The sequence below is a fragment of the Triticum dicoccoides genome, chromosome 4A (genome assembly GCF_002162155.2).
Source record: "Triticum dicoccoides isolate Atlit2015 ecotype Zavitan chromosome 4A, WEW_v2.0, whole genome shotgun sequence".
Classification (NCBI taxonomy): Eukaryota; Viridiplantae; Streptophyta; class Magnoliopsida; order Poales; family Poaceae; genus Triticum; species Triticum dicoccoides.
Window position 1 is genome coordinate 697,494,357 of NC_041386.1, and position 23,056 is coordinate 697,517,412.

At 45.2% G+C, this 23,056-nt stretch overlaps 3 protein-coding genes across 4 annotated transcripts; 2 read left to right on the top strand and 1 right to left on the bottom strand.

The window, feature by feature from the left end:
- Positions 1-2,436: 2,436 nt before the first annotated feature.
- LOC119287993 lies at positions 2,437-5,390 on the bottom strand. Of its 2 annotated transcripts, none has more exons than XM_037567612.1 (3): positions 3,409-5,390; positions 3,185-3,318; positions 2,437-2,848 (listed from the first exon to the last, which is right to left on the bottom strand). In XM_037567612.1, the coding sequence occupies exon 1, from the start codon at positions 5,222-5,224 to the stop codon at positions 4,439-4,441; it is 786 nt and encodes a 261-aa protein (XP_037423509.1). In that variant the 5' UTR covers positions 5,225-5,390; the 3' UTR covers positions 2,437-2,848; positions 3,185-3,318; positions 3,409-4,438. The 2 variants fall into 2 exon arrangements, with proteins under 2 accessions (XP_037423509.1, XP_037423510.1); XM_037567613.1 differs by having other exon boundaries at positions 3,121-3,318.
- Positions 5,391-5,575: 185 nt separating this feature from the next.
- On the top strand, positions 5,576-7,546 carry LOC119287994. Its single transcript, XM_037567614.1, has 2 exons — positions 5,576-5,756; positions 6,514-7,546. Exon 2 carries the CDS (start codon positions 6,527-6,529, stop codon positions 7,325-7,327), a length of 801 nt encoding a protein of 266 aa, XP_037423511.1. The 5' UTR covers positions 5,576-5,756; positions 6,514-6,526; the 3' UTR covers positions 7,328-7,546.
- Positions 7,547-11,693: 4,147 nt separating this feature from the next.
- Positions 11,694-14,174, top strand: LOC119289762. Its single transcript, XM_037568989.1, has 3 exons — positions 11,694-12,538; positions 12,752-12,848; positions 13,705-14,174. The coding sequence occupies exons 1-3, from the start codon at positions 12,372-12,374 to the stop codon at positions 13,993-13,995; spliced, it is 555 nt and encodes a 184-aa protein (XP_037424886.1). The 5' UTR covers positions 11,694-12,371; the 3' UTR covers positions 13,996-14,174.
- Positions 14,175-23,056: the final 8,882 nt, after the last annotated feature.

The window sequence follows — 23,056 nt, forward strand, 5'->3', positions numbered from 1 at the left end:
GACAATTTGGTTTTTCTTGGTTAAGAACCGTGTCCAGAATTGTCTGGCCGATTTGTCTGGCTGCTGAATTATGTGGCTTAGGTCATCTGCATCTGGTGGTCGCACGTACGTGCCTTGGAAGTTATCGAGGAATGTGGCTTCCAGGTCCTCCCAACTCCCAATTGACTCTGCTGGCAAGCTGTTAAGCCAGTGCCGGGCTGGTCCTTTAAGTTTGAGTGGGAGATATTTGATGGCGTGGAGATCGTCTCCGCGGGCCATGTGGATGTGGAGGAGATAGTCCTCGATCCAGACCGCGGGGTCTGTTGTGCCATCATAAGATTCAATATTGACGGGTTTAAACCCTTCTGGGATTTGATGATCCATTACCTCATCTGTGAAGCACAGTGGGTGTGCGGCGCCTCTGTACTGGGCGATATCGCGACGAAGCTCAAAAGAGCTTTGTCTATTGTGTTCGGCCCGGCCGGACTTACTGTGTCCGGGGTGACGGTGATCGTCACGTATCGTGGGGCGCCCACGTGATCCATAGATCGATCTTGATTGTCTTGCCTTATCCTCCAATATGTCTCGCAGGTCCGGAGTGTTCCCCTGTGGCCTTGTGCTTTTCGAGCGATGCCGGGGTACGGGTCTAGTGAAGGGCCTTGAGGCCTCTCTGTCGCGACCACGGGGTGGTCGATCAGCCGTATTGTCTCCTGGTGAAGCGGGATCATATGCCTCCACCTCTAATCGGGGGAGCAGCTTACGTTTGGGGTAGCTTTTGGAGGGGCGTTCGAGTTCATGCTCTTCGGCCGCGAGGACTTCGGTCCATCTGTCGGCTAGCAGATCTTGATCAGCTCTAAGCTGCTGCTTTTTCTTGAGGCTGTTTGCCGTGGCCATAAGCCTGCATTTGAAACGCTCCTGTTCGACGGGATCCTCAGGTACGACGAATTCGTCGTCGTCGAGGCTTGCCTCGTCTCCGGAGGGAGGCATATAGTCCTCTACCTCTTCTTCGGCCGCTCTCTCATGAGGGCTGGCGTCCCCCTCCTCCTGTGCTGGATCTTGCTGGAGTGGGTTGTCTTCGGCGCTATCCGGTGTATTATTGTCTGCATTCCATGCGGGGGGAGGGCCCTTATTGTTATCCACACGGATGGTGCTCGCCCTATCTACAAGGCTAGCATTGTCCTGAGGGGGGATACTCTTGGCATGGTGACGCAGCTGCGAGAGGAAGAAGATGTGTATAAGTTCTCAAGGAAGAAGATGCTGAGGCAATTGGACATCCTCATGGGAGGCAAGGTGGCCGAGGAGCTTATGTTTGGAGAGACCGAGGTGAGATCTGGTGCCTTGTCTAATCTAAGAGAGGCGACTCAGCTGGCGACAGACGTGGTCACCAAGTATGGCATGAGCCAGCGGATCGGCCCTGTTTGCTACGGTAACAACAATGATGGGGAGCAGACGGCAACCTCGAGCTGGCAAGGGACAACCCTGATTGACCAGGACGTGGAAGAGTTACTGGTCCAGGCTCGCAAGAACGCGAAAAAGATTATCACGGCGCGCCGTAAGGAGCTCGATGTGCTAGCCGATGCCCTTCTCGAGCATGGAACTCTCACAGGAGACCAGATCAAGCAGCTGGTAAATGGTCTTAAAATTGGTAGTGCGCAGAATCAGGAAACGCCATCTTCATCCTAACCCTAGCAGTGGATGGTTTGGTTGGTCTATGAACTTATTTCATCGTTTTCTTTTTCTTTACTTGCATGCACAGTTGCACACAAATATAAAGAAGATGCGCATGGTCTGAATTTCTCTGGTTTTTGTTTATCTATTATGAATGGAATACGGTGTGTTTTTTGGAATACTGTGTTGTCAGTCTGTAAACTCTCAGTGCTTTTGAATCTCAATTTACATTGATGTAGCGTGCCCCAAGATTGGTAAATTTCTTTGACCTGTGTACAATGGGGTACAACCCCGCTGGAATCATTATTATTTTTAATTATATATAAAAGAGTTCAAGTACAACAGGATTATACATTGTACAGCCTAGATTATAAGAAACTAGACAAAAGGGATGTGCTACAGAATGGTGAACCAATTATAGGAAGCTAGTAAGTACTCCCTCCATCCCATAATATAAGAACATAATATATGAATTTTTTGCATTACATGAATGGAGTAGCATATTGTTTTATTCCATCAGCCACAGTTTGTAGTTCATTCTTGTATATATATTTACTCCCACTTGTGAAAAAAACTGCATTAATTACCCCCTCTAAAAATCTTGTTATTTTCCTGTTTTGGCAAATAAGATATCAACACCTACTGCAAATAATCCAAAAAAAACACTCTCTACATAGACCAGCATAAGAGGCTAGGTGTAGTTCATCTTTTCATGCCATAGATCAGCAATAGAACAGAAGAGGGTTCCTGCGAAGAAGCACAAGAACACAGCAATAACAATCTGTGGCATGGAATTCATGAAGAGCTTGCAATTTAGAAAATCTGGAAACTGGCAAACAGTGTATTACAAGACCGGGGACATGACACAATTGATACATCGTTGAAGCCCACACGCAACTGGAAATGTCTATGAAAATAGCTCGCATAGTCCACATATCATATTCTTCAGTGCATACCGCACCCTTCAGTTGCAGAGTCAGTTTCCACCATCGATCACTTGATTACAGCCCATTTGGATGGCTGTGCTTATGGCATAAAAGATACCCAAAACCTCCGAATGAAACGCATCCGAGACTTGCTCCAGAATTGTTGTTCCTTTCAGGAAGCGCCGTCCGTATTGATTTTCAAAATTTCCGGTGGAGGCCTGGACCATCTTTCCTTTTGCTGCTGCTTTTGCCTACCCCACCACCATTTGCTCAACCTTAAAGAGATGCATAAAAAGAAAATCAATAGTATGACATATTTCATCAGAAGATCTAATAAAACGTCCTACATTTGCTCTATTCCTTTCATGCCACCTACGCCAAAGAAAAGAAAGCAAGATTTAAGCTTTCTTTCCTCGTTGAGGCTCAGGATTTTCCCCATACAACTCAAAACATCTACACATGACAGAACTGTAATCTAACATGCTCCCAACTGGGCTTTCTTTGCCGTTTCCTGTTTTTCAGGGTGTCATTAATTTAACCTTCTTACACTTAATGAAGCAATGTCCGCTATCCTCATCCAAATGAAAGCAAACAGGACAGCGAGTGCCTACATGCATCCCTCCGTGTTGAAGCTTCATGCGCATGGGTAAACTGTCTGTAGACAGGTGCCATAAAAAGTGAAGAATCTTGTTTGGAAGGGGAAGCGACCACAACTTTGGCCAATTAAAACCACATGCTTCTTCATCTGTATTTGAGGAGAAAGTTAGTCCTGAAATGGATTCTCAAGCTGCAACATCCACAACAACTCTATATGCATATTTGACTGAAAATATACCTTTTGTTATACCATAATCACCACCTATGATTGTGCCACGTGTATTTATCCACCACATAGCCCAAATCTCTCAATCCACAGTCTGCTAGAGCCGCTCTAAAACTTTCCATTTGACTCAGCAACAACCAGAACAACTCTTTATGCAGATTTGACTGAGCATATACCTTCTTCTCATGATTATACATGATCTTGTTAAAAGTCGCCAGCGCACAACCATGAGAGGTTAAGCTGCTGACTGAGGATGTGCAATAAGTTACAAGTTATCCTCCTTTTAGCACTAACAGGATCTCCATAAATGCCCTTGAAATGCCATTTGAAACGATCTTTTTCCACTAGTTTAGCATCAATGTGATACCTAGAGTAGTTGTGAAGTTCCAGCTTAACTTCTTTCTTCTGTATCAACGCCACTCCTCTACTCTTTCCTTCACAATCTCTAACCATCATGTTCCCCATTCCTAGCATCCACTTGAACTTCTCCATCCTCCTCTTATCGAGTTCAGTTTCAGATAAGAGGATGTTGGGGTCAACCTGCTCCTGGAGATCCAAAAGACCTCTCACTGCCGGGCCATTCCCCAATCCCCGGCAGTTCCACACTAGGATTCTCATTTGGACTCGCCAGGCTGTCCCAGCAGCCCGGCGTTGAGCATTTCTGATTTAGCATTTTCTTCTTTTTCTTCACCCCCATCAGTTTCCATCTTCGCCTTGTTCGCTACTGCTATCACCTCATCGACATTCATTATATGAGCCCTCCTCTTCTTTGATTCTGTCAAAATATTTGATTGATTTTGCTGGATTCCTTTCTTCCTCTTCAAAGTACCTTGCTTCAAACTTTTTACAGCCTTATAAACTTTATCTTCTACTTTGTTCTGGACCCCTTGATCGTCGTCTGTGCCCGGTACATCTTTCCGCCAAGACGGCCCATCGCTACCCTGTTTACTGCTTATACTGCTACTTGGCCAGAATTTTGCTTTGTCCTTTGAGCGTCTGGTCCTCTCTTCACCTGAGGCCCCCTTGTTGATAACAACTGTCCTTAGCCATGGCCCAAACTGCCGGGCCCCGTTCTTGTGGATCCAGTCGGACATGACTTCTCTGTATGCCCAAGAATTCCACAGCCATAGCAGAAGTCAGGGATATTCTCGTATGTGAAGGCGACAATCTTCTCCTCCTCCTTTTCATCGTCCCCAAGCGCCATCATATCGTCTTCATCATCATGAATAAAGCATGTTACAAACCTCATAATCGGCATGGTGATGTCCATTCTCACTTTGATCCGCATGAACAACGCCCCCGTCGAGTCGGCATTCGCGCCTGTATCCACCTCGAGAACCTTCCCAACCTGCTCACCAACCAGCTCCCCGGTCTCCCTGCCCATCGACCCGGCCGGGACGCCGTACGCCCTGACCCAGACAGGCACCGTGTCGAACCTGAGCTCGTCCACGGTGGTGGCTCCGGGCGCAAAATCCTCCATCACCAACAGATGACCGGCGAAGCTCCAGGGCCCGGCATCCAGAGCCTTCTCCTTGTCGGCCTCGTGGCGGAAGGTGAAGAGGAACCGATTCCGGCCGAGGTCTTCGCATTTGACCCCGAAGGAGGGGCTCCAGACCGCCCCCAGAGACGTCCCCACATGCTGCGCTATGGCCGGCTTCTCCGAGAGCAGCTTGCCCACCGCCTGGATCTTGCCGCCGCTCGCCTGCGGGGAGGGGCATGGCTGCTGCTGCTGCTGCTTGCCGGTGATCCTGACCCCCTTCTTCTCGGCCTCGGAGAGCTGCAGGCTGCCGAGCTTCCCCCGCAGAGGTGCTGCCCTCGAGGCCCCCATTGCGGCGGCCGGAGCTTAGTGGTGGCTGCCGATCCGGAGCAGTGCTGCTACGAATCCGCCGCCGCCGGCACGCACCGGAAGCTGGGATTTTGGTGGTTCCTCACTCGATCCCTCATCCCTAACCCTAGATTTGGATTTCGGATGGAGCGCTGGAACTTGAACACGGGTTGAGACTTGTGTGAGACCGATGAGAGGGAATTTTTTTTTTCTCTTCAGAAAATGGAATGGGTGGCTTCTTCTGGGCTAATTGGGCTTCACGGTGCCAGGCCTGGGACGACGAGAAGAGAGGTTTTTCGGCCCAATCCTCCGAGCCCAAGCCCAGCTCCCTCCCCTTCTTTTCATTCCCTCCCCTCACTCGTCTCTACTTTGCCAGCCGCCGCCGCCGCCCGGCTCGTCCGCGACCTCCACCCCGCCGCCGCCCAGATCCAACTCTGCCGTCCCCATCCGCGCCGTCGTCCTCCGCCTCCAGCGCGCTCCTCCGCCCCCCGGTCACCTCGCCCGGCACCACCCGCCACCAGAGTCGCCCCTCCAGGTATCTTCCTCCCCCCACCACTTCTAGCGCCCTCCGGGCATCTTTAGTACTTCAACTGTTGAGGTTAATCTGAGAAATCGATGCCACTATGTTGCAAATCTTGCCCTGCTGTTGAACTTGGACCAGCGCTTCTGCTTCAGATTAGGTTGGTGCTTGAATTTGAATGCCACGCATGTCGGTGACTGACTGCTCAGAGTATCACGGTTGCGATTTCAGCGTTTGCTGTTTGCTAAGGAATTGATTGCTAGAATTCTAGTTCATGCAAATGCCTATATGTGTCATTGTGGCGATTGCTGTTTGTTTAATTTGTTCAGGAAATTGCCACTTCTATGTTTAGTTTGTATGTTCTGCACAGTATGAAGTTTCTCATTCGAAAAGAGTTTCATTTGATCAACTGGCCTGCATCATGTGTAACATAGTGACACATTTCTGTTCAGAGTATTACCTAGGAATTGCTGTATGTTAAGGAATTAACCAACTGGGTTACATGGTTGCAATTTTAGCGGTTGCTGTATGTTAAGGATCTGCTTGCTGGAATTCTAGCTCATGTGATTGTCTCGGTGTGTCACACTGGTTTGCTGTCAGTTTGTTCACCAAATTGCTATACTTCATGTGATGCTTATATGTAGGGTTAAATATAGATTGCTTGAATGTTCCGCGCACACAGCATGAAGTTTCTCATACAAAACGAATTTCATCTGATGAACCGAGCTAAGATGGTATGTACATAACAGTGACCCATTTCTGGTTTGTGCAGCCAAGGTGATCCAATGGCTTCAGGCATCATGCTCCGACGTCTTTCCAAGACACTCACCATGAGCCCAGCAGCAGCACTGGCATCTGGTATGACCAGCCAGCATCACCAGCTTCAGCAGCGCGCACCGGTCAGCGGCACGTCCAAGGGCAAGGCCAAGCTCAAAGCCGGGATGCCTCTGAGGCGTAGCGTCATAGCGAAGAAGGGGGGCGCGCCTGCCACTGCTGGGAGCGGCGGCGCTGGCCGTGGTCGCCGTGAAGCCATCGAGCGTATTACTCAGATTGCAGAGTCATGTCTCAAGTCCTCCACTCCTCTACGGCACCTGTCCCCCAAGGAGCGTCTCCGCGAGGCAAAGCGTGAGGAGCTTGGGCTCATCTCCAAGGAACGGCAACGTGAGCTTGACGCTGCCAAGGCTAAAGCTAAAGCTAAATCCAAGGGTGCCAGTGGAGGTGATGGTGACCGCGTTCTGATGGGTCCGCCGGGCCTTGACTATATCAGTCTTGGTCTGGTGGATGAGGAGGCTATCCCTGAGTATGAGCTGACAGTTGAAGATGGCCGGCGTCTTGCCAAAGAATACAGCCGTGTGCTAATGCGACGACACCGTGCACGTCAAACTGCAGAGTCAACGCTCTTGAGGCTCAAGAAGGAGGCCATTGCTGCGCTCCCTGAGAAGCTGCGGGCTGCTGCTATGGTTCCTGACATGACCCCGTTCCCTGCAAACAGGTACATGGCAACACTCACGCCACCGATTGAAGGGTATATTGAAAAGGTGCGAGATGCTGCCAAGAAGTATTCAGTGAAGGAGAAACTTCGTTGAGTTCGATTCAACATGGGAGGAAAGACTCTTCTCCATACAAGATGCTGAGAGTTTAGAACGCTTTCTTATGCTCCTTTAATTAATTCTTGGCCTCTGTCTAGGTTTGATAACTACACTTTGTGCTATTTTGGGCTGTGATAATCAGATTCTGGTAATAAGCTGTCACAAATTTTATTTGCAAGATCCTGCCATAATATTCTCACTGAACTGTTTACTTCAGTTTTGCTCCCTCTGTTTCTTTTTACTCCGCATATACGATTTTTCTGAAGTCAAACTTTGTGAAGTTTGATGGCTACTTTGGCTATTTTGGTTTGTGATAATCAGATTCTGGTAATAAGCTTGCAAGACCCTGCCATGTTATTCTGACTGAGCTTTTCTACTTCAGTTTTGCTGTGTACTAGTGCATCTTGTTATCATGTAGAGCTGAAAGCAGGAAAGTATTTCCCTTGAAATGATGCTCATGCTGAAAGTATGTCTGTTAAGTAATCACCTTGTTCATTAAACAGCGGCAAGCATGCCAAGTAGGGGCATTTTGAGGCACAGTACATGCAACTGAAAGAACTATGTTAACTCATCCCCACCTCTGAACCCTTTATAGAATAGTAATCTGCTGTGATACAACCTCTTTTCTTTTTCTTTTTTTTTTGCTGTTCATTTATCTCCTTTCATGCTTTCATATGCCCTCAATGATGATTTCCTGCAGGATCTGATTGTCGAAAGAAGTACCTAGCTTTGCTGTATCATGTACTAATGTACTTGTGAGAAAAATCAGATTGTTACCAGAGAAAGATCTAATGCCATGTCATGTCATGTTTACTTTGTCGAACTTCCGAGGGTCAGGTCTTGGGAGTGTGCTTTTGTTATGTGCAAATGGAAGTCATTGATAGAGTATACATTTTGGTATCAGCTGCAATGTTAAGGTCATCTCTTCCCTAATCCATGGAGAGCTACCTCAGTGATTTTTAACACCGAATTTCTGCACTCGGTTATTTTTAACATTTGGCCCTGCTTACAAGTTGTCTTCCCTAATCCTGTTAGCTTCTCTCTATCTAGTTGGTGCATTTGTCTTGAATTGAATCAAATTCGTCATATTTGTTTACTTGCGCCCTGTACCATGATTTCTATGCTGCCTTAAACATATCTTGAAACCACATCATATCATTCAGATGTACATAAAATGGCCAGGTGTTCTCTTTTCTTGAATATCAATTTTGGTTGGCACCATTAGGCGTAGAATGTATATTCATGTAAGAAACCTAAAACACCATTGTGTACGATAACGTAAGAAGCCTGAAATTTTCTTTGCATGTGTTCATGCAAGAAATCTCTGAACTCCTCCAAGAAGCCACGTCAGCTACCAGCGTGTCGTATTTAGCCCACTGATCTGGACCAAATCAAAAACCCAGAAACCTAAGTTTGTGGAGCAGATTGAGCATTCAGATGCTTTATGGGAACATTTTGTCCTACTTAAATTTTTAGTGCGAGCCACAACACGCGTACAATTGTAAAATAAATAAATATCTATGAGCAATTTATAAACCGTAATATGTCTATAAAATGGTACTACATGGCTCTGTTATCTGTCTTTTTTCTTTCTTTCTTTATTTCTAATCTAATGTTATACTCCATGTCTTATATTCTTCTGTTCTTTCACTCACAGGGATAATTATATAGTACTATATCTCTTATATAGGCAGCTTATTAATGTGCTAGCATCAAAAAGTCTAGACTAGCTATACATGTGGAGGGATAATCCACATGCCACCAAGTAAACTACCATGCTCCAAGTATCCGACCGACCTGATCCTCTTTAATTCACCACTGTCAACATCGTTCTTCCCATCGTCTACCTTGTAGTAGATCTGGTCAGCGATGCCATTTGAGATTGTCAAGAACACCTTATCACTAGGGACAACATCGTTTCGACCAAAACGACAATGGTTTGAGTAGTAGATGCAATTTCTCTCCACCCCTCCACGCATGTTTGCTGGCACGTGAACCGCCCTAGAGAATCTCCTCCCCAAAAACAAGGCGCAAGCTTGTCACCTCGAGCCACCTGTGCTTGCGATGTGGTGCAGATGTCGATGAGTTTGAACACCTTGAAGAACGGATCGACGTTTGGCAACCATTTGCAGATCAATGCCATCACATGCTTGCCTTGCAAATCTAAGATGTATCTCGTGCCACCATAGTCGGTCTAGTCGAACCATTGCACATCTACCTGACGTTCAGCAACGATCACCGGTGCGCCGTCCTCGTTCAAGCCAATGTCGAACTTGGAGAGTGCCCTTCCATAGTGTAGGCCATATAGCTCGCCATTACAGAAGGCGATGTCGGCGAGACCTGCCCTAGCTAGGGCAACCTTGTACCATCCACCCACCTTGTGCACAACCAATTCCGCACAGCGCGACGCCGCAAACGCTTGTCATGGCGGCAAGGATGCAACTGTTTGGAGGTTGGCGGCTCGGAGAATACAACTTTCCTTTCGATGGCCATGACGAGGCCATGGTGCTGGCTCTTGCAGACGACCGTGGCCTGTGCGCCGGAGAAGATGTTTGTGATCCTGAGCGAGCCCAGCGAGGACGAGCCCGCCGACGAGCAGCCTCCTAAACCGCTTGCTCATGAGCCGCAGTTCCATGACGGTGCCGTCCTCGGGGCAGTAGAGGCGCTAGCTTTACCCCGTTATCTTGGTGCGGCGATAGGAGCAGCCACGGGAGCGCCGCGACGGGCCGCGGTCCGCCACGCCCGGCAAACGGCGGCGAAACGTGCACGGCCGCGTGGGGAGGCGATCAGGCTGTAGATGACGACGAGGAGATCGTCTGGGAGGTGCGGCGGCGCCTGTGCGTGCATGATTTGTTTCCTGTTTGTCGCCGGCGGCGGTGGCCATCCGCGTCGACATGGTTGATGTAAACGTACCTCTCCCGATTCCAGGTAGCAAAAGAGTAGTAAAAACTTTGGGCACGAATCGTATCGCCACCAAAGTTAATTAGTAATCTTTATTATCTTTACCCCTAATATTTCCCTAATCTTTATCTTTACCTATTATCTTTCCCTACTCCCTACTTTTTTTTACTAATAAAGCACGGAGTGCTTCTGGTCGTACGTCGTGGCAATTTTACAGAAAGGCCCCTCCGTTTACAGGAAATCAACCCGCGCTCCCTGTTTAAGTGGCAACCAGAGAAAATGTTTCGGTTTTTCAAAAAGGACCCTCCATTTTGGTGTATTCAACCCGCAATCCTGGCTCTGAGAAAACATTGCAAAAAAGACTCGTGCATAACGAGCGACTGGGGGCGGCGGCTGCTCGATGCGGAACGACGCAGGCGTCTGGGGGCGGCGGCTGCTCGATGCGGATCGACGCCGGAGGCTGGAGCTTGCAGGGGCCGGATCCGTGTGCGGCAGAGGCTGGGGAGGCCGATTCGGAGGCGGGCAGCGAGGCAAGGGTCGCCGGTGATGATGAGGGAGGCCGATTCGGAGGCGGGCGGCGAGGCAGAGGTCGCCGGTGATGAGAGGGAGGCCGGAGCGTGGTTTCCCTGGCAGATCTATGGCATCCGCGGCTCCTGGGCAGAAAGAAGAATGGAGATGAGGGAGAGAAGAAGGAAGAAAGGAGGGGAGGTGCGGTGTCTGTTTCCCAGATCCGGCTCGCCCAGGCTCGAGTGCCGCGGCCGCCACCACCACCACCCGACCCCGAGCTCCTTCTCCCGTGCGGTTCCTCCCCGGCCTCCCTGCCGCCGCCCAACCTCCACCAGCCGCGCCTCCCACCACATCCCGCCGGCAGCCCAGAAACGTCGCGCCGCCTGCCGCCCCTACCTAGCAGCACGACCCCGACTACTTCCACCACCCGTGTTGTTGCGCTCCTCCCACGTATGGCCACCAGTGTTAGATCCAACCACCGCAGAGACCTGCATCGCCAACCACCGCCTACAGCGCTGGATCCGGTCGTCCCCGACCATCTACCACCTTCTTCTACCTTGAGCGGTAGGAGAGACCCCCCCTCTCTTTGTAGTTCGGCGCTGGAAGCCAGGCTCATGGACCACGCCGCCGTGACCGGATGGGCCGTTCTCCTCCTCCCTTCTTCCTCACATGCGAGCATGCGCAACTCACATGTCGCTCACTTCTCTGTTGAGGAGGTGAGCAGCTGCTCCACCGCCTTCCTCCGGCTATCACCTCCACGACACCCACCCACACGGTGGACCGCAGTGAATACCTCGGCCATCTCACGGTGAAAATCCCAGCTGGCGGGTGAAAATCCCAGCCGGCGCGGACTTGCAATTTGTTCCGTGTGTGTGCAATACTCCAAGTGCAGTGCATCGGCCACACTGCTTAGGCATCACGGGAGTTGCAGTTCGGTGCCCAATTCCATAAGGAGCAGTGGCAAAAGTTTGATTTGTGCAATTTAAGGTTCAGTTTTCAGTTCAGCTCCCTGTTTCACGGGATATGTGTAGTTCATTACTGCGTGCTAGCAGATTCAGTGTTATTGTGTGTGTGCAGTGCAGTTCATCGGTGGGGCAGTCTGGCTGGCGGCCATGTGTTGTTCTTGCTCCTACCTCGGATCCAATTCTCCATGACATCCATGTCTGCGACTGTGGTTTGGGCAGCACATGCAGCTGACAGCACGGTGTTGTTTCAGCTCGTTGGCATGCGACTCTGTACCGTGGGCGTGCAGCTCACCAGTGTCAGGCTTGCAGTTCCTTGGCGTTGGCAACCAATAGTTGTTGGCATGCCTCTCTGGGCTCCTACCATAGACCTGGATATGTGGATAGATTTCATTTATTCAATGGTTCGTTGATGCACGAGTAAACTAGCAAAGCGGCATCCTGCTTATGTAGCTTTCCATCCATTGACTAGCCGGCTATCCATGCAACTGGTGATGACTGTGCAGCAGCCAAACTTAAATAAAAATCATACATCCGGCCTCTAATCCCTTGCAATTGATTATATATTTTAACAAACACGAGATGACGAAACATCATTTAATTTTAAGAGAATCAATAAATTATAGAAACTGAAGTGGCATATATATGACAGTCTGATCTGTAGGCTTTTTATGTTTTTTTTCCAAAAGCAGAGAAGGAAAAAGAATCTCATCTCCAAAGTGTTCAGTGCAGAGAAGATGAACCATGCAAAAACTCAAGGTGGATCATGGTGGCTTCACTGCTGGCGGAACGGCAGAGGGTTTGGCTGCTACCAGGGTGATTCAAAGGGAGTATATAGGTAGAGTTTTTGCGGCCTCTTGCATGAACATGATTAATGGTAGCTTATATTCCATGACATGATTTTACAGCTGTAATGATATGTTTCATGCGAGAGGACATAAATTTGCATCATATTTTTTTGTCCTGTTAGTTCCAAATTACAATGTTGAGTGGTCCAGTGAGTAGTGCTTCTATAAGCAAGGGAATGATAGAATGATGCACGATTCTGCAGGTTAGACGAGCCGCTGACAAAGACAGGCCTCTATTCTAAATTTTTACTTGCAAAGATGGACCATCAGCTACATAATATGTTGGCTAAACTCTCACAGGTCGCTAACAATTTTTATTTATTGTCATCTTGGTAATTGGCATTGGTGGTATTGTCTTTTGGTTCAACAGAATGTTGTTCAAGTGAAAATGCAGAGGAACATGTTGAACAAAAGATGTGGTATAAAAGGGAAAGGATAGCCTAAACAGTACAATGATGCAAGTTCAGATTTCATATGCTGTCTTCCCTGCCTCATGAATATGCTAGCATGGTTGTCTTCTAGATTATGCACATGTCTTCGTTTTCCATATACTATCGACGCATTGTGTAGTATGTACTAATTCTAGGGAGACTGACTCATACTGTTCACTCTTCAGAATTAGTATTTATAAGTTTTTGTGTGGTTTTAGTACCTCAGTTAAGAAATAAACATTCGCCTTCTCTAAAGAGGTTTGCTGCCTTGCTTTTTATAATTCTATTAATTTATATTAATCTCCTTGCATAGAACTTCTGTTGCATTACTCCCCGATTGCTATTAGTGGCCCTGTCACAAGAGATTGTTGTAAATCCTCAATATGTGTTTGATGTAAAACAATGTCCAATCTACTACATGGTGTCTCAGTCTCAAGTTCATAATTTCTATATCATTTGAATTGTATACAACAAGATACAAAAGCAGTAGGTCTCCAGCTGGCACAAAAATGCAGACTTGATTTGTTTTAGTTCCTTAATACATCTACTACAACCTACAAGAGACCCTATCTAAGAAAACAAAATCAAGGACCAATGTACTTCTGACATTATTTCTCATTAATATCAAATTAGAATAACATTGATGGAACATATTCTTTTTCTCTCCTTGCTTGAGTTAATGGAGTACAGTATTGCATTTTGCTAAGATGTTCTGCTCAATGCAGGTTTGGAGTCGACCAAGGAAGTCACAGTTTAAGAGCTCGAGGAGGAGGGGCGTGTGGAGGTTCCCGCCGCCAGTGGCTGCACTGCTGGTCTTCGTCGCCTGCTCCTGTCAGATCCAGCATGACCTACCCTATCGGTTCTCCGTCGCTTCACTCTGCTTCATGTGCATATGTGCAGAGAAGATGACGACCCCGCCCCTGTTCTTCGCCAGCCACACTCTCCCTTATGCGGTAATAAATCTCAAGAAATGCCCTTTTCGTTTACATGAACATCAAACCTACTTTTTTGTTTGATGTTGGTGCATGTCCAGCCTGATATGTGTGTTTGGCTGCTGCTGTGCGATTGCTGGCTGTGTTGCTACTTGTGGCAATAGTTATTTTGTTTAAGTATGTGGGACGACAATGCTTCTGTCTTTTGGTGGAATCATTTTCCTTTTAATTTAATTACCTGAGAAAAAATTCTATATTTTCTTACTTCCCTTTCTTTGTTGTTTTCATGGCTGACTATTTGAAGTTATCTGTTCACTTAAGCAGTTCTTGCCTGCGGGCAAGTTTTTGTATGTTCATCTAATAATGGAAAAGATTCAAACCTTCAATTTTGTAGGAACGATTTTATTGCTCGAGTAAGATATGTATTTACCGAAGAACATGAGAAGGGCAAGTTTTTATACATTGGAACTTTCATTACCCCCAATATTTTAGTCCTTTTCCTTGCATCTTGCTCCCAGGAATCCTTGAGTGTATAGGTTCTCTCCATTGAAACCGTTTAGGTAGAATATACTTATGGTGGTATAGTTGTTTTACCAGTATTATAATTCAGCTGTGCAAAATTTAATTGCGGCTGTAAGGATTCAGGTTTGTCTCATGGTAAACCTTATCAGTTAGACCTGGTAAAAGTTGAATACTGCATCCATTTATATTATATTCTGCTGAATAATATATCAAATTATTCGTCTCTTTTACGGCGGTTTGCTAACTTATTTTGCATAGCATTTCTAACAGCATCAAATGTGTTCTTCGATGAATCCTAAACAGATATAGACGTACATCTTTGATTAGGCCGCCTAATTAGTTTACTTTATCTAATAGATTGAAAGTTTTTTGGTTTCTATTTATGGTGAAACAAATGGGTTCCTCACAATTTAGTTGATGGTAAAGAGTTAGTGAAGCCGACATTCCAAATTACTTTACTAGATTAATCGTATTGCACTTACCTTTCATAGAATATGAATATTTACTTTGTTTTTCATATCACATCTTTAAGATATTTAGTTGAATCTGCTTCTATTGGCACCCAAAAGTTTATCAAACTATTTTACTTTTCCTTTATGTAGCATTGATTTACAAAAAATACTCAACCTTATTTCTGACGTTTACAAAATTATATTAAAAAATATTGCATAGTGGCACTGGAGCAGGTTATATTTCATTTTTTGCCCGGTGCAACGCACGGGCATTTGTACTAGTACTAATAAAGCGGCTACTGCTTCTGGTCGTACGGCGTCGGTATATTTGCATAAAAGTCCTTCTGTTTCTGAGAATTCAACCCGCAGTTCTACTTTTAAGTCGGTACCTAAGAAAACGCTTCGTTTTTATAGAAACGGCCCTGCATTTGTTTCTACCCTAACAGCAGTCCTTTTTAGGAGCAGAAATGTGTGCGTCCAAGCCAGGGAGCTCGGCTCCGCGCCACGCGCTCGCCCCGACCCCGCTTTCCTCTGTCGCGTCGCCGTGCCGGCCGGCCTCACCGGAGATCACCGCCGCCGCGACCAGGTCATGTCGCCGCCTCTGCCTTCTCCTCCTCCATCTCCTTCCTCCCTCCCTCTCCCCATCTCTCTCCCCCTCTCATTGCAGCGCCGCCATGGCCGCCCCGAGCTTCGCCGGCAGCCGCGCCGCCCGCCTCCGCCCACGACTCTGACGGGATCCGGCCGCCACTGCCCGGATCCACATCCTCTGCTCCGCCGCGCCCTGGATCCAGCAACAACCAAGCCTCCCGCGTTGATCCGCCCGTCCGCCGGCCTCCCCTTGCTCGATCTGCGTGGACGGGCGAAGTTTCTAACTTGCCGGGGCGGCCATGGCAGGGAGGCGGCGCTGCGCTCGGGTGCCCGCATCAGGCGACGGCAGCGAGGCGGGAGGCATGCGTGGAGATGAAGGAGGAAAACATGGAGAGTCGGCCGGAGTGAGGAGTTCTTCGGCGTCGGAGCGGCGGACCACCGCGGTGCAAGCTTGTGGGGGGCGGCGGCCATGGCGGGGAGGCGGCACCAATTTATATACCATCGCGAGTTGCCCGGAAATCAGCAAGCTGACTAGAGAATCAACAAACAGATAAATTTATAGACTATTTGAGCGAGTAAAAGTGGAAAATAAGACACCAAATTGGTGTGTTGCTGGCTGCAAATCAGCAAACAGAGAGAGCAGAGACCGAAGGAGGAACACTGAAGCAAGATCCATGGCGAACGAGCACAGGACAAGGCGAGGACGTAGTAACAAGGCGACAGGGCCGGCCTCTACGAGAGTGAGTGGCCGTCGGTGCTGGAGCGACGGCGGCCTCTAGCTGGCCGGTGCCAACTCCTCTGCAGAGGAGCCGGTCATCTCCGTCATTGGAGACTCCCCGGTGGCGCGGGTGTGTAGCTCACGCAATGACCGGTGGAGTGGGGGGGTTTCCCATCTGCCCGCGCCATGGCCGGGTGGAGCTTGGGAGGGGGGATCCTGGCGGCGGTAGGCGTAAGCGGCAGCGGCGGCGTGTCCCAGAGCAACGGGAGGTCGGGATGTGGATCTCTCGGAAGAGAAGCTACATGCTCGGTCTGGGCAGAAGCAGAATTGCAGATGTGCTTCTCGGTGGAGACACGAGTGGATAAGCAAGCTCTACAGCGGTGGAAGTACACGTGCCTATGGGGAATTATACATGCCGGCCGCTCAGCCCCAGCATTGTTTTGTTTTTAACAGCCGTTTGTACACGGAGTATATGGACGCATAATGAGAACATATAATATACTTTTTGTGCAAAAAAGACATTGAAAATGAAATATAATCATCCAAATCATACAACCTCGATAATAAAAATACGTATCAAAATCATAAGAATTCAAATCTTTTGATAATTTTATAAAATACTTTAAATGAATTATTAAACTCTCAAAGAGTGTGTAAGGGCATCTTCAACGCCGACACTCAAAGCGCCCGCAACCGGCTGGACCGCCGGTCCCGGCATGTTTTGCCATCCAATATGAGCCTGTATCGGTTCGCCACCCGGTCTAAACCTACTTTTTATGAGAAAACGGAAAAAACTCGGCGCAAGGACATTGCGGGTGTCCGAAGCGCTGTCGGGCATGATTATGACTGCCCTGTCCCAACCAAAATCCACTCCCTCATCCGCGTTCCTTCCCGTCCGAAACGTTCAACACCGTCCAGAGCACCGGTGCCGCGTTCATGTTGGCTCAGAGCAACATGAACTCTCGCCGACACTTCTAAATTTTTTTTTACTCTATTTATGTCCTCGGGAACTCATATTGACAAAACTGAAAAGGAAACAAACACCATACATAGACGAATTGATCACGGTTCATATGTGTGCAAAAAAATCATTGATGCCAAAACACACACATTTACGTGTCATGACAATAGAGTCTTTAGTTGATCTCAATAAAGCTATTGTTATGTGTCAAAAAACTTTTATTGTCTGATAGTAGTACAATAGCTAACCTGATCTGCAATGTCGTAACATTTTTCTGCTTCCCAAATTATATCCATGAAAAACAGGACACTAGCGACACATGAGCCGTCATTAGTTAAATCAGTTATACTTATTTGAAACTATGTATATGTATACCACAATACAAAAATATTATTTAAATAAAAGAATATAGTAAACAAAAATAGCCTACTTTAATGAGCTAGCTTACTTTCTTGAACAAAGGTAATTACAGAAGTTGTTATATCCTACCACCATGATTTAAAGACATCAATAATTCTACGTATGATAGTGTTAACTTTATTTAATGATAATCATCTAAAAGGAGAACAAAGCAAATTGCATCTAATTGTGAACTGAGGCGCAACAGACTAAGCAAAGATGCAATTACAATAAAGAATCATACATATATTGTAATAGAACAGTAAGTTAGAACATCTATACAACAAGGATTTCACGGTCAGCGACAGAAGTATGCATGCATGGACGTCGGACGAAGTATACCATATTTTTATTGTCTGATGTCAGTAACTCAAAATAAGAACTACATGTAGAATAGTTTTGTTATCAATATGTTAGTCTAAAGAGAAGGTTGTCCACCCGATTAGTTGATTAGGATTCATGTCACAAGTTTCGAACTAGCGCCCCAAAGAATCCTATTGTTAATTGATCCATCATTTCTGCCATCATCAAACTTATCCTCTACCTGGCCAACCTAATTAATGATAATTGGCATTTGCTTCCCAGCAAAGCACATCATTTTTTTTCTCCCGGTGCAACGCACGGGCATGTTTACTAGTTAATAATAAAGCAAATAATGTTTCTGGTCGTCCATCCGGAAAATTGCTCCCGAAGTTCGCACTAATTACCCACTATGCCACCGGTAAGTGAGAAAAACGTGCCGCTGCGGCTGCATCCGCATCCGCCTTGCATCTGTTCATATAATGCAACACTCACATATATCATAAGTATATGTCCCTACCCGACTTGCAGGAGCTTGTGTCCTGCATGCTGTAGACCCGGGTTCGATCCCTTCACCCTCTTCCTTTTCTTTCTTTTTTCTTGTGGCTGCACCACATGACCACTGCTCGACCCAACATGCTTTTTCTCTTTGTTTAATTTCTTTTTTCATGTTCAAATATTTTAAATATGAATTTTTTTCAAATCTAACATGTTATATATGAAATTTTTTCAGAAAAATGAGTAGATTTTAAATATGCTATTATTTTCCATGTTAATCTTTTTAAAATTATGTTTAGGATGCATCATAGTTTAATGCTCTCACAAAAGCTATTACAAATGAAATATAATATTCCAAATGTTAGTCACCATAAAAATGATTCCATTTAAAAAATATTCTAACAAATTAGAATTAAACACCTTCTCAAATTAAATATATATTCATGTTTTTCTGAACAATAAAAATAAAAATGATTGAAAGACTCTTTCATCGAAGAGCTGAAATGGGTCATGACAAACATTGCTAAGATACATCCAAATTCATAGTTCAAAAAGAAATACTTAATGTAACTTTATTTCTGACGTTTGCAAAAATTGAATTAAATAAGTGTTACATAATTACATTGAAGATTGTGATGTGTTTTTTCTCCCGTTCCAACGCACGGGCCCTTTTGCTAGTCTCTATCTCTATCTCTACTCTCTACCTAATAATAAAGCAAATAGAGTTTCTGGTCGTCCGTCAAAAAAAATTTGCTATAAATTACCCGCTATGCCACTCATAAGTCAAGAAAACGATTCGATTTTTTCAAAGTCATCGTCGTGCACAGGAGTTTATAAAGCAAATACCCCGCTCATGTCACAGACGCTCTACCAGCTCAGTGGTTGAAGCATATCTTCTCCACCGCGCAGACCCGTTTTCGATCCCCAGGGTCGTCCTATTTCCTCTACCTTTTTGTCAAGCACCTCCTCCCTCCCACATACGCGTTCATGGGCCGACCCGTGGGGCGTGACGCCCCTATTCTTTTTTCATTTCGTTTTTTCTTTTCTCATTTCTGTTTTTGTTTTTCCTTCTTTAAATTAATTCGAGATTTTCAAATTACAAAAGGTTGCAAGTTTTGAGAAAAATATTCGAGAAATCATAGAATGTTTATGAATTCAAAAAATGTGTGAGAACTCATAAATTTTCCGCAGTTTTAATTTTTTTGGTGATTCACAAAACTGTTCGCAAATTATAAAAAAATCACAATTTTTCAAAATTTGTTCCCCAATTATAAAAAAAGTTCATCGATACAAAAAAGGTTTGCTAACTCAAAAAATGTTCATCAATTCAAAAAATATGCATGCATTTCAAAAAATGTTCGTCTGAACAAAACAAATGTTTATGAATTCGAAAACAATTCATGCATTTCAAAAAATGTTCGTCTGAACAAAACAAATGTTCATGCATTTAAAAAATGCCCAAAATTTTAAAACAAATGTTTCTCGATTAGAAAAAATGTTCGTCGATTCAAAAGTCTTTCATGTCTAGGATTTGGGTAGTTTTTGGAAAGTCTTTTTATGTCTAGGCGCTAGGAGTAGTTTGTGGTCCATGAAATTTGTTTTTAAAGTTTTAAACAATCTCTTGCGCGCGTGCCATGCAGTGGCAAGCTCATTGCCTTGGGATTTACCACGTCAAATGCATTGCGATCACATGCATATCGTATACATCATCAACGAGGGTGTGGGAAGAAAGATAAGTGGAAACATGGTGAGCCACCATGTGAAAATAAAGAACACTCATAATTTGGGGTATTGAGTCATACTTATTTGGCTGGCGTGTAACTTTTTTGTCTCCCGTTGCAACGCACGGGCATGTTTGCTAGTTAATAATAAAGAGAATTGGGTTTCTGCCCGTACGTCATAAAAACTACCCTCGAAGTTGGCAATAATTACCCACCAATGCCATCCGTAAGTGGCAAAAACGATTCGTTTTTAATTTCAAATATCGCTCCCGGGTTCTGTTATTAACAATGGATGAGTGGCGTGATGGCTGAGGCTATGACGCTCCACACAGGAGACCAGGGTTCGATCCCTGGTTCTTGACTCCTTTTTCTCTTTCTTTTTTACCTATCTTAAGCGCAGTAATGGGCCAGCCCATGTGTGGGTCGTGGCGCCCCCTATTTTGTATTTCTTTTTTTATTTCTGTTTTGGTTTTTTTCTCTAAAAATTAATTTCGGATTCGTGGGGCCCCCTATTTTTTATTTATTTTTACTTTTTTATTTCTGTTTTGGTTTTTATCTCAAAATTAATTTCGGATTTCGAAAATATCAAACAGTTGCGAGTTTTGAAAAAAAGTAGGAAAATGGTAAACTGTTTGTGAATTTAAAAAATATTCGAAAAATCATAAAATGTTCATGACTTAAAAAATTGCTCATGTATTATAAACAAACCATGGTTTCAAATGAATTTTCATGAAATAATAAATGTTCATCATTTTTTAAAATGATCCAATATTCAAAGCATATTCAGGAATTTAAAAAACGTGTCCATCAGCTTTTAGAAAATGTTCATAAAAATTAAAACACATCCGTAAATAATGAACAAAACTAATTGTAGCTTCCATAAAGGTTTTATTAGGAGATCTATAGAGCTCGTTTTATGATTTTATTTAGTCCTTCGCGTCGGGTAAAAAAGGGTTTCCGTGTTTTGTACAACGCTGAACCCAACAAAATTGACATAACTTTCTAAGGGTTAGTTTTTGTAAGCTATATTAAAATGGCTAAATGTCTATTTTGCTTCCATACACAGCTATGCTTATTCTCGTATCACAATAGTGGTTGTGGTAAACATCGCTACGCTTGTTGGAATAAGCCATGCCCGTGGCCGTAGTGACCAGCGTGTGCACGTCCAGGTCAGATCCGAGGCAGGGATGCGTGGTTAGTGGCCGGATGCATGCCACGTGTGGGCTGTGCTAATGTGTGCTGAGCTATATAAGCCAATGTAATCGACTTGTTCGGTGAGCCAAGTGAATACAGAGGAAGAAAAAGGCCCTGGCGTTTGTCGCCGGGGCGGGCGGCTGTTCGTCACCCGGCAAAATTCGTCTTCTTGTGTTCTTGTGATTGTTTGTCGATCCTTGGTTCCAACAACGCTAAGTCAAGGCGAGACATTTTATTTATCAGTATAGCTCAGGCAGGATCCGTCACTGCAGTTTGCTCGACCATAAAATATTTTGTTGTGACACCTTAAACAAACAAGTCTTGATGAGCATCATATTGTTTGTTTTTGAAATTACATTTTAAAAGTGTCTTATCTCATCATGACATCATTTGTATATACTTTGTGAATTTGATTCATACTTTTTTATATCTACCACACATGTATAACTTGATAGTTTTTTCCCCGTTGCAACGCGCGGGCATTTTCAAAAATGTTCGTTAAATCAAAAAAAGTTCGTCAAATTCAATAATTATTCCACCCAATTTCTAAAAAAAGTTCATCGGTTATAGAATGTTTGCCAGTTCAGGAAAATTGCTTAAAAATGTTCACATTTTTTAATAAATGTTTGTAAATAGCAAAAAAAATCATAAATTAAAAAAATGTTCTTGATTGTAGAAAATGTTCAGAAATTTGTAATATTATGTTGTTTGCGATTTCAAATATGTGCATGAGTTTAACAAATTTTTCATAATTTCAAAATGTTCATGATTTCGCAAAATTGAGAGAGATATTGTATCTCGGTGATGCAGCGAAATGTGATCATGACCATTGGAAATTATGGATTTTTTTGTCCCGTTGCAACGCACGGGCCCTTTTGCTAGTACCATAAATAACTTTTCGTTTCCTTGTGAAAACATCTAGTATTTTTTTTCTAATCTAAAGATTGAACGATCGAGTGGTGCAGTACGTACGTGCGTGGGATTCGATCAGATTATCCTATTCCTAGCTATAGCAGTATAATTTTCTGTTGCAGAAATGATCATCGCATATTATACATTAACCAAAGAGAATATATACATCCGTAAACGCCAAAGCGCCTTCGTGCAGAAGCGCTCCACCACACGACAACTTCTTGCATGTCCAGAATCTCATAAAGGACCTGCATCGTCGGAACATCCCGGGCCTCTTCCTCAAGCTTGACATTTCGAAAGCCTTCGCCTTTGTTAATTGGGCCTTCCTGCTTGACGTCATGCAACGCCTCGGTTTTGGGCAACGGTGGCGGGACTGGATCTGTTTCTCCCTGTCTTCTTCTTCATCAAGAGTGTTGCTTAATGGAAACCCCGGAAGGAAGTTCAGACACGCAAAGGGCCTCCGTCAGGGCGACCCAGTATCTCCGATGCTTTTCATCCTGGCCATTGACTCTCTTCAGCAGATCCTCCAGCTCACCTCCCGATAAGGCATCCTCAAGCCCATTCGTGCAAGGACGGCTAGATGCAGGATTTCCCTTTACACTGACGATACATGCATTTTTGCGAACCCAGACAAAGATGAGCTTCGTGCAATTTCTGCAATTCTGAAGACCTTTGGGGAGGCAAGCGGACTGATCGCAAACTTGAGCAAGACTGAGGTCTTCCCGATCAGATGTGCCGGCATTGACCTCTCCAGGATGTGCTGTCAGTCTGTTGCAAATATGCCCTAGAGGCAATAATAAAAGTGTTATTATTATATTTCTTTGTTCATGATAATAGTCTTTTATTCATGCTATAACTGTATTATCCGGAAATCGTAATA

Coding starts and splice junctions, on each gene's coding strand:
- LOC119287993 (XM_037567612.1), bottom strand. CDS start 5,224: ATGGGGGCCTCGAGGGCAGCACCTCTGCGGGGGAAGCTCGGCAGCCTG.
- LOC119287994 (XM_037567614.1), top strand. CDS start 6,527: ATGGCTTCAGGCATCATGCTCCGACGTCTTTCCAAGACACTCACCATG.
- LOC119289762 (XM_037568989.1), top strand. CDS start 12,372: ATGTTTTTTTTCCAAAAGCAGAGAAGGAAAAAGAATCTCATCTCCAAA. Junction 12,539..12,751: donor GATTCAAAGGGAGTATATAG/GTAGAGTTTTTG, acceptor ACGATTCTGCAG/GTTAGACGAGCCGCTGACAA. Junction 12,849..13,704: donor TGTTGGCTAAACTCTCACAG/GTCGCTAACAAT, acceptor TGCTCAATGCAG/GTTTGGAGTCGACCAAGGAA.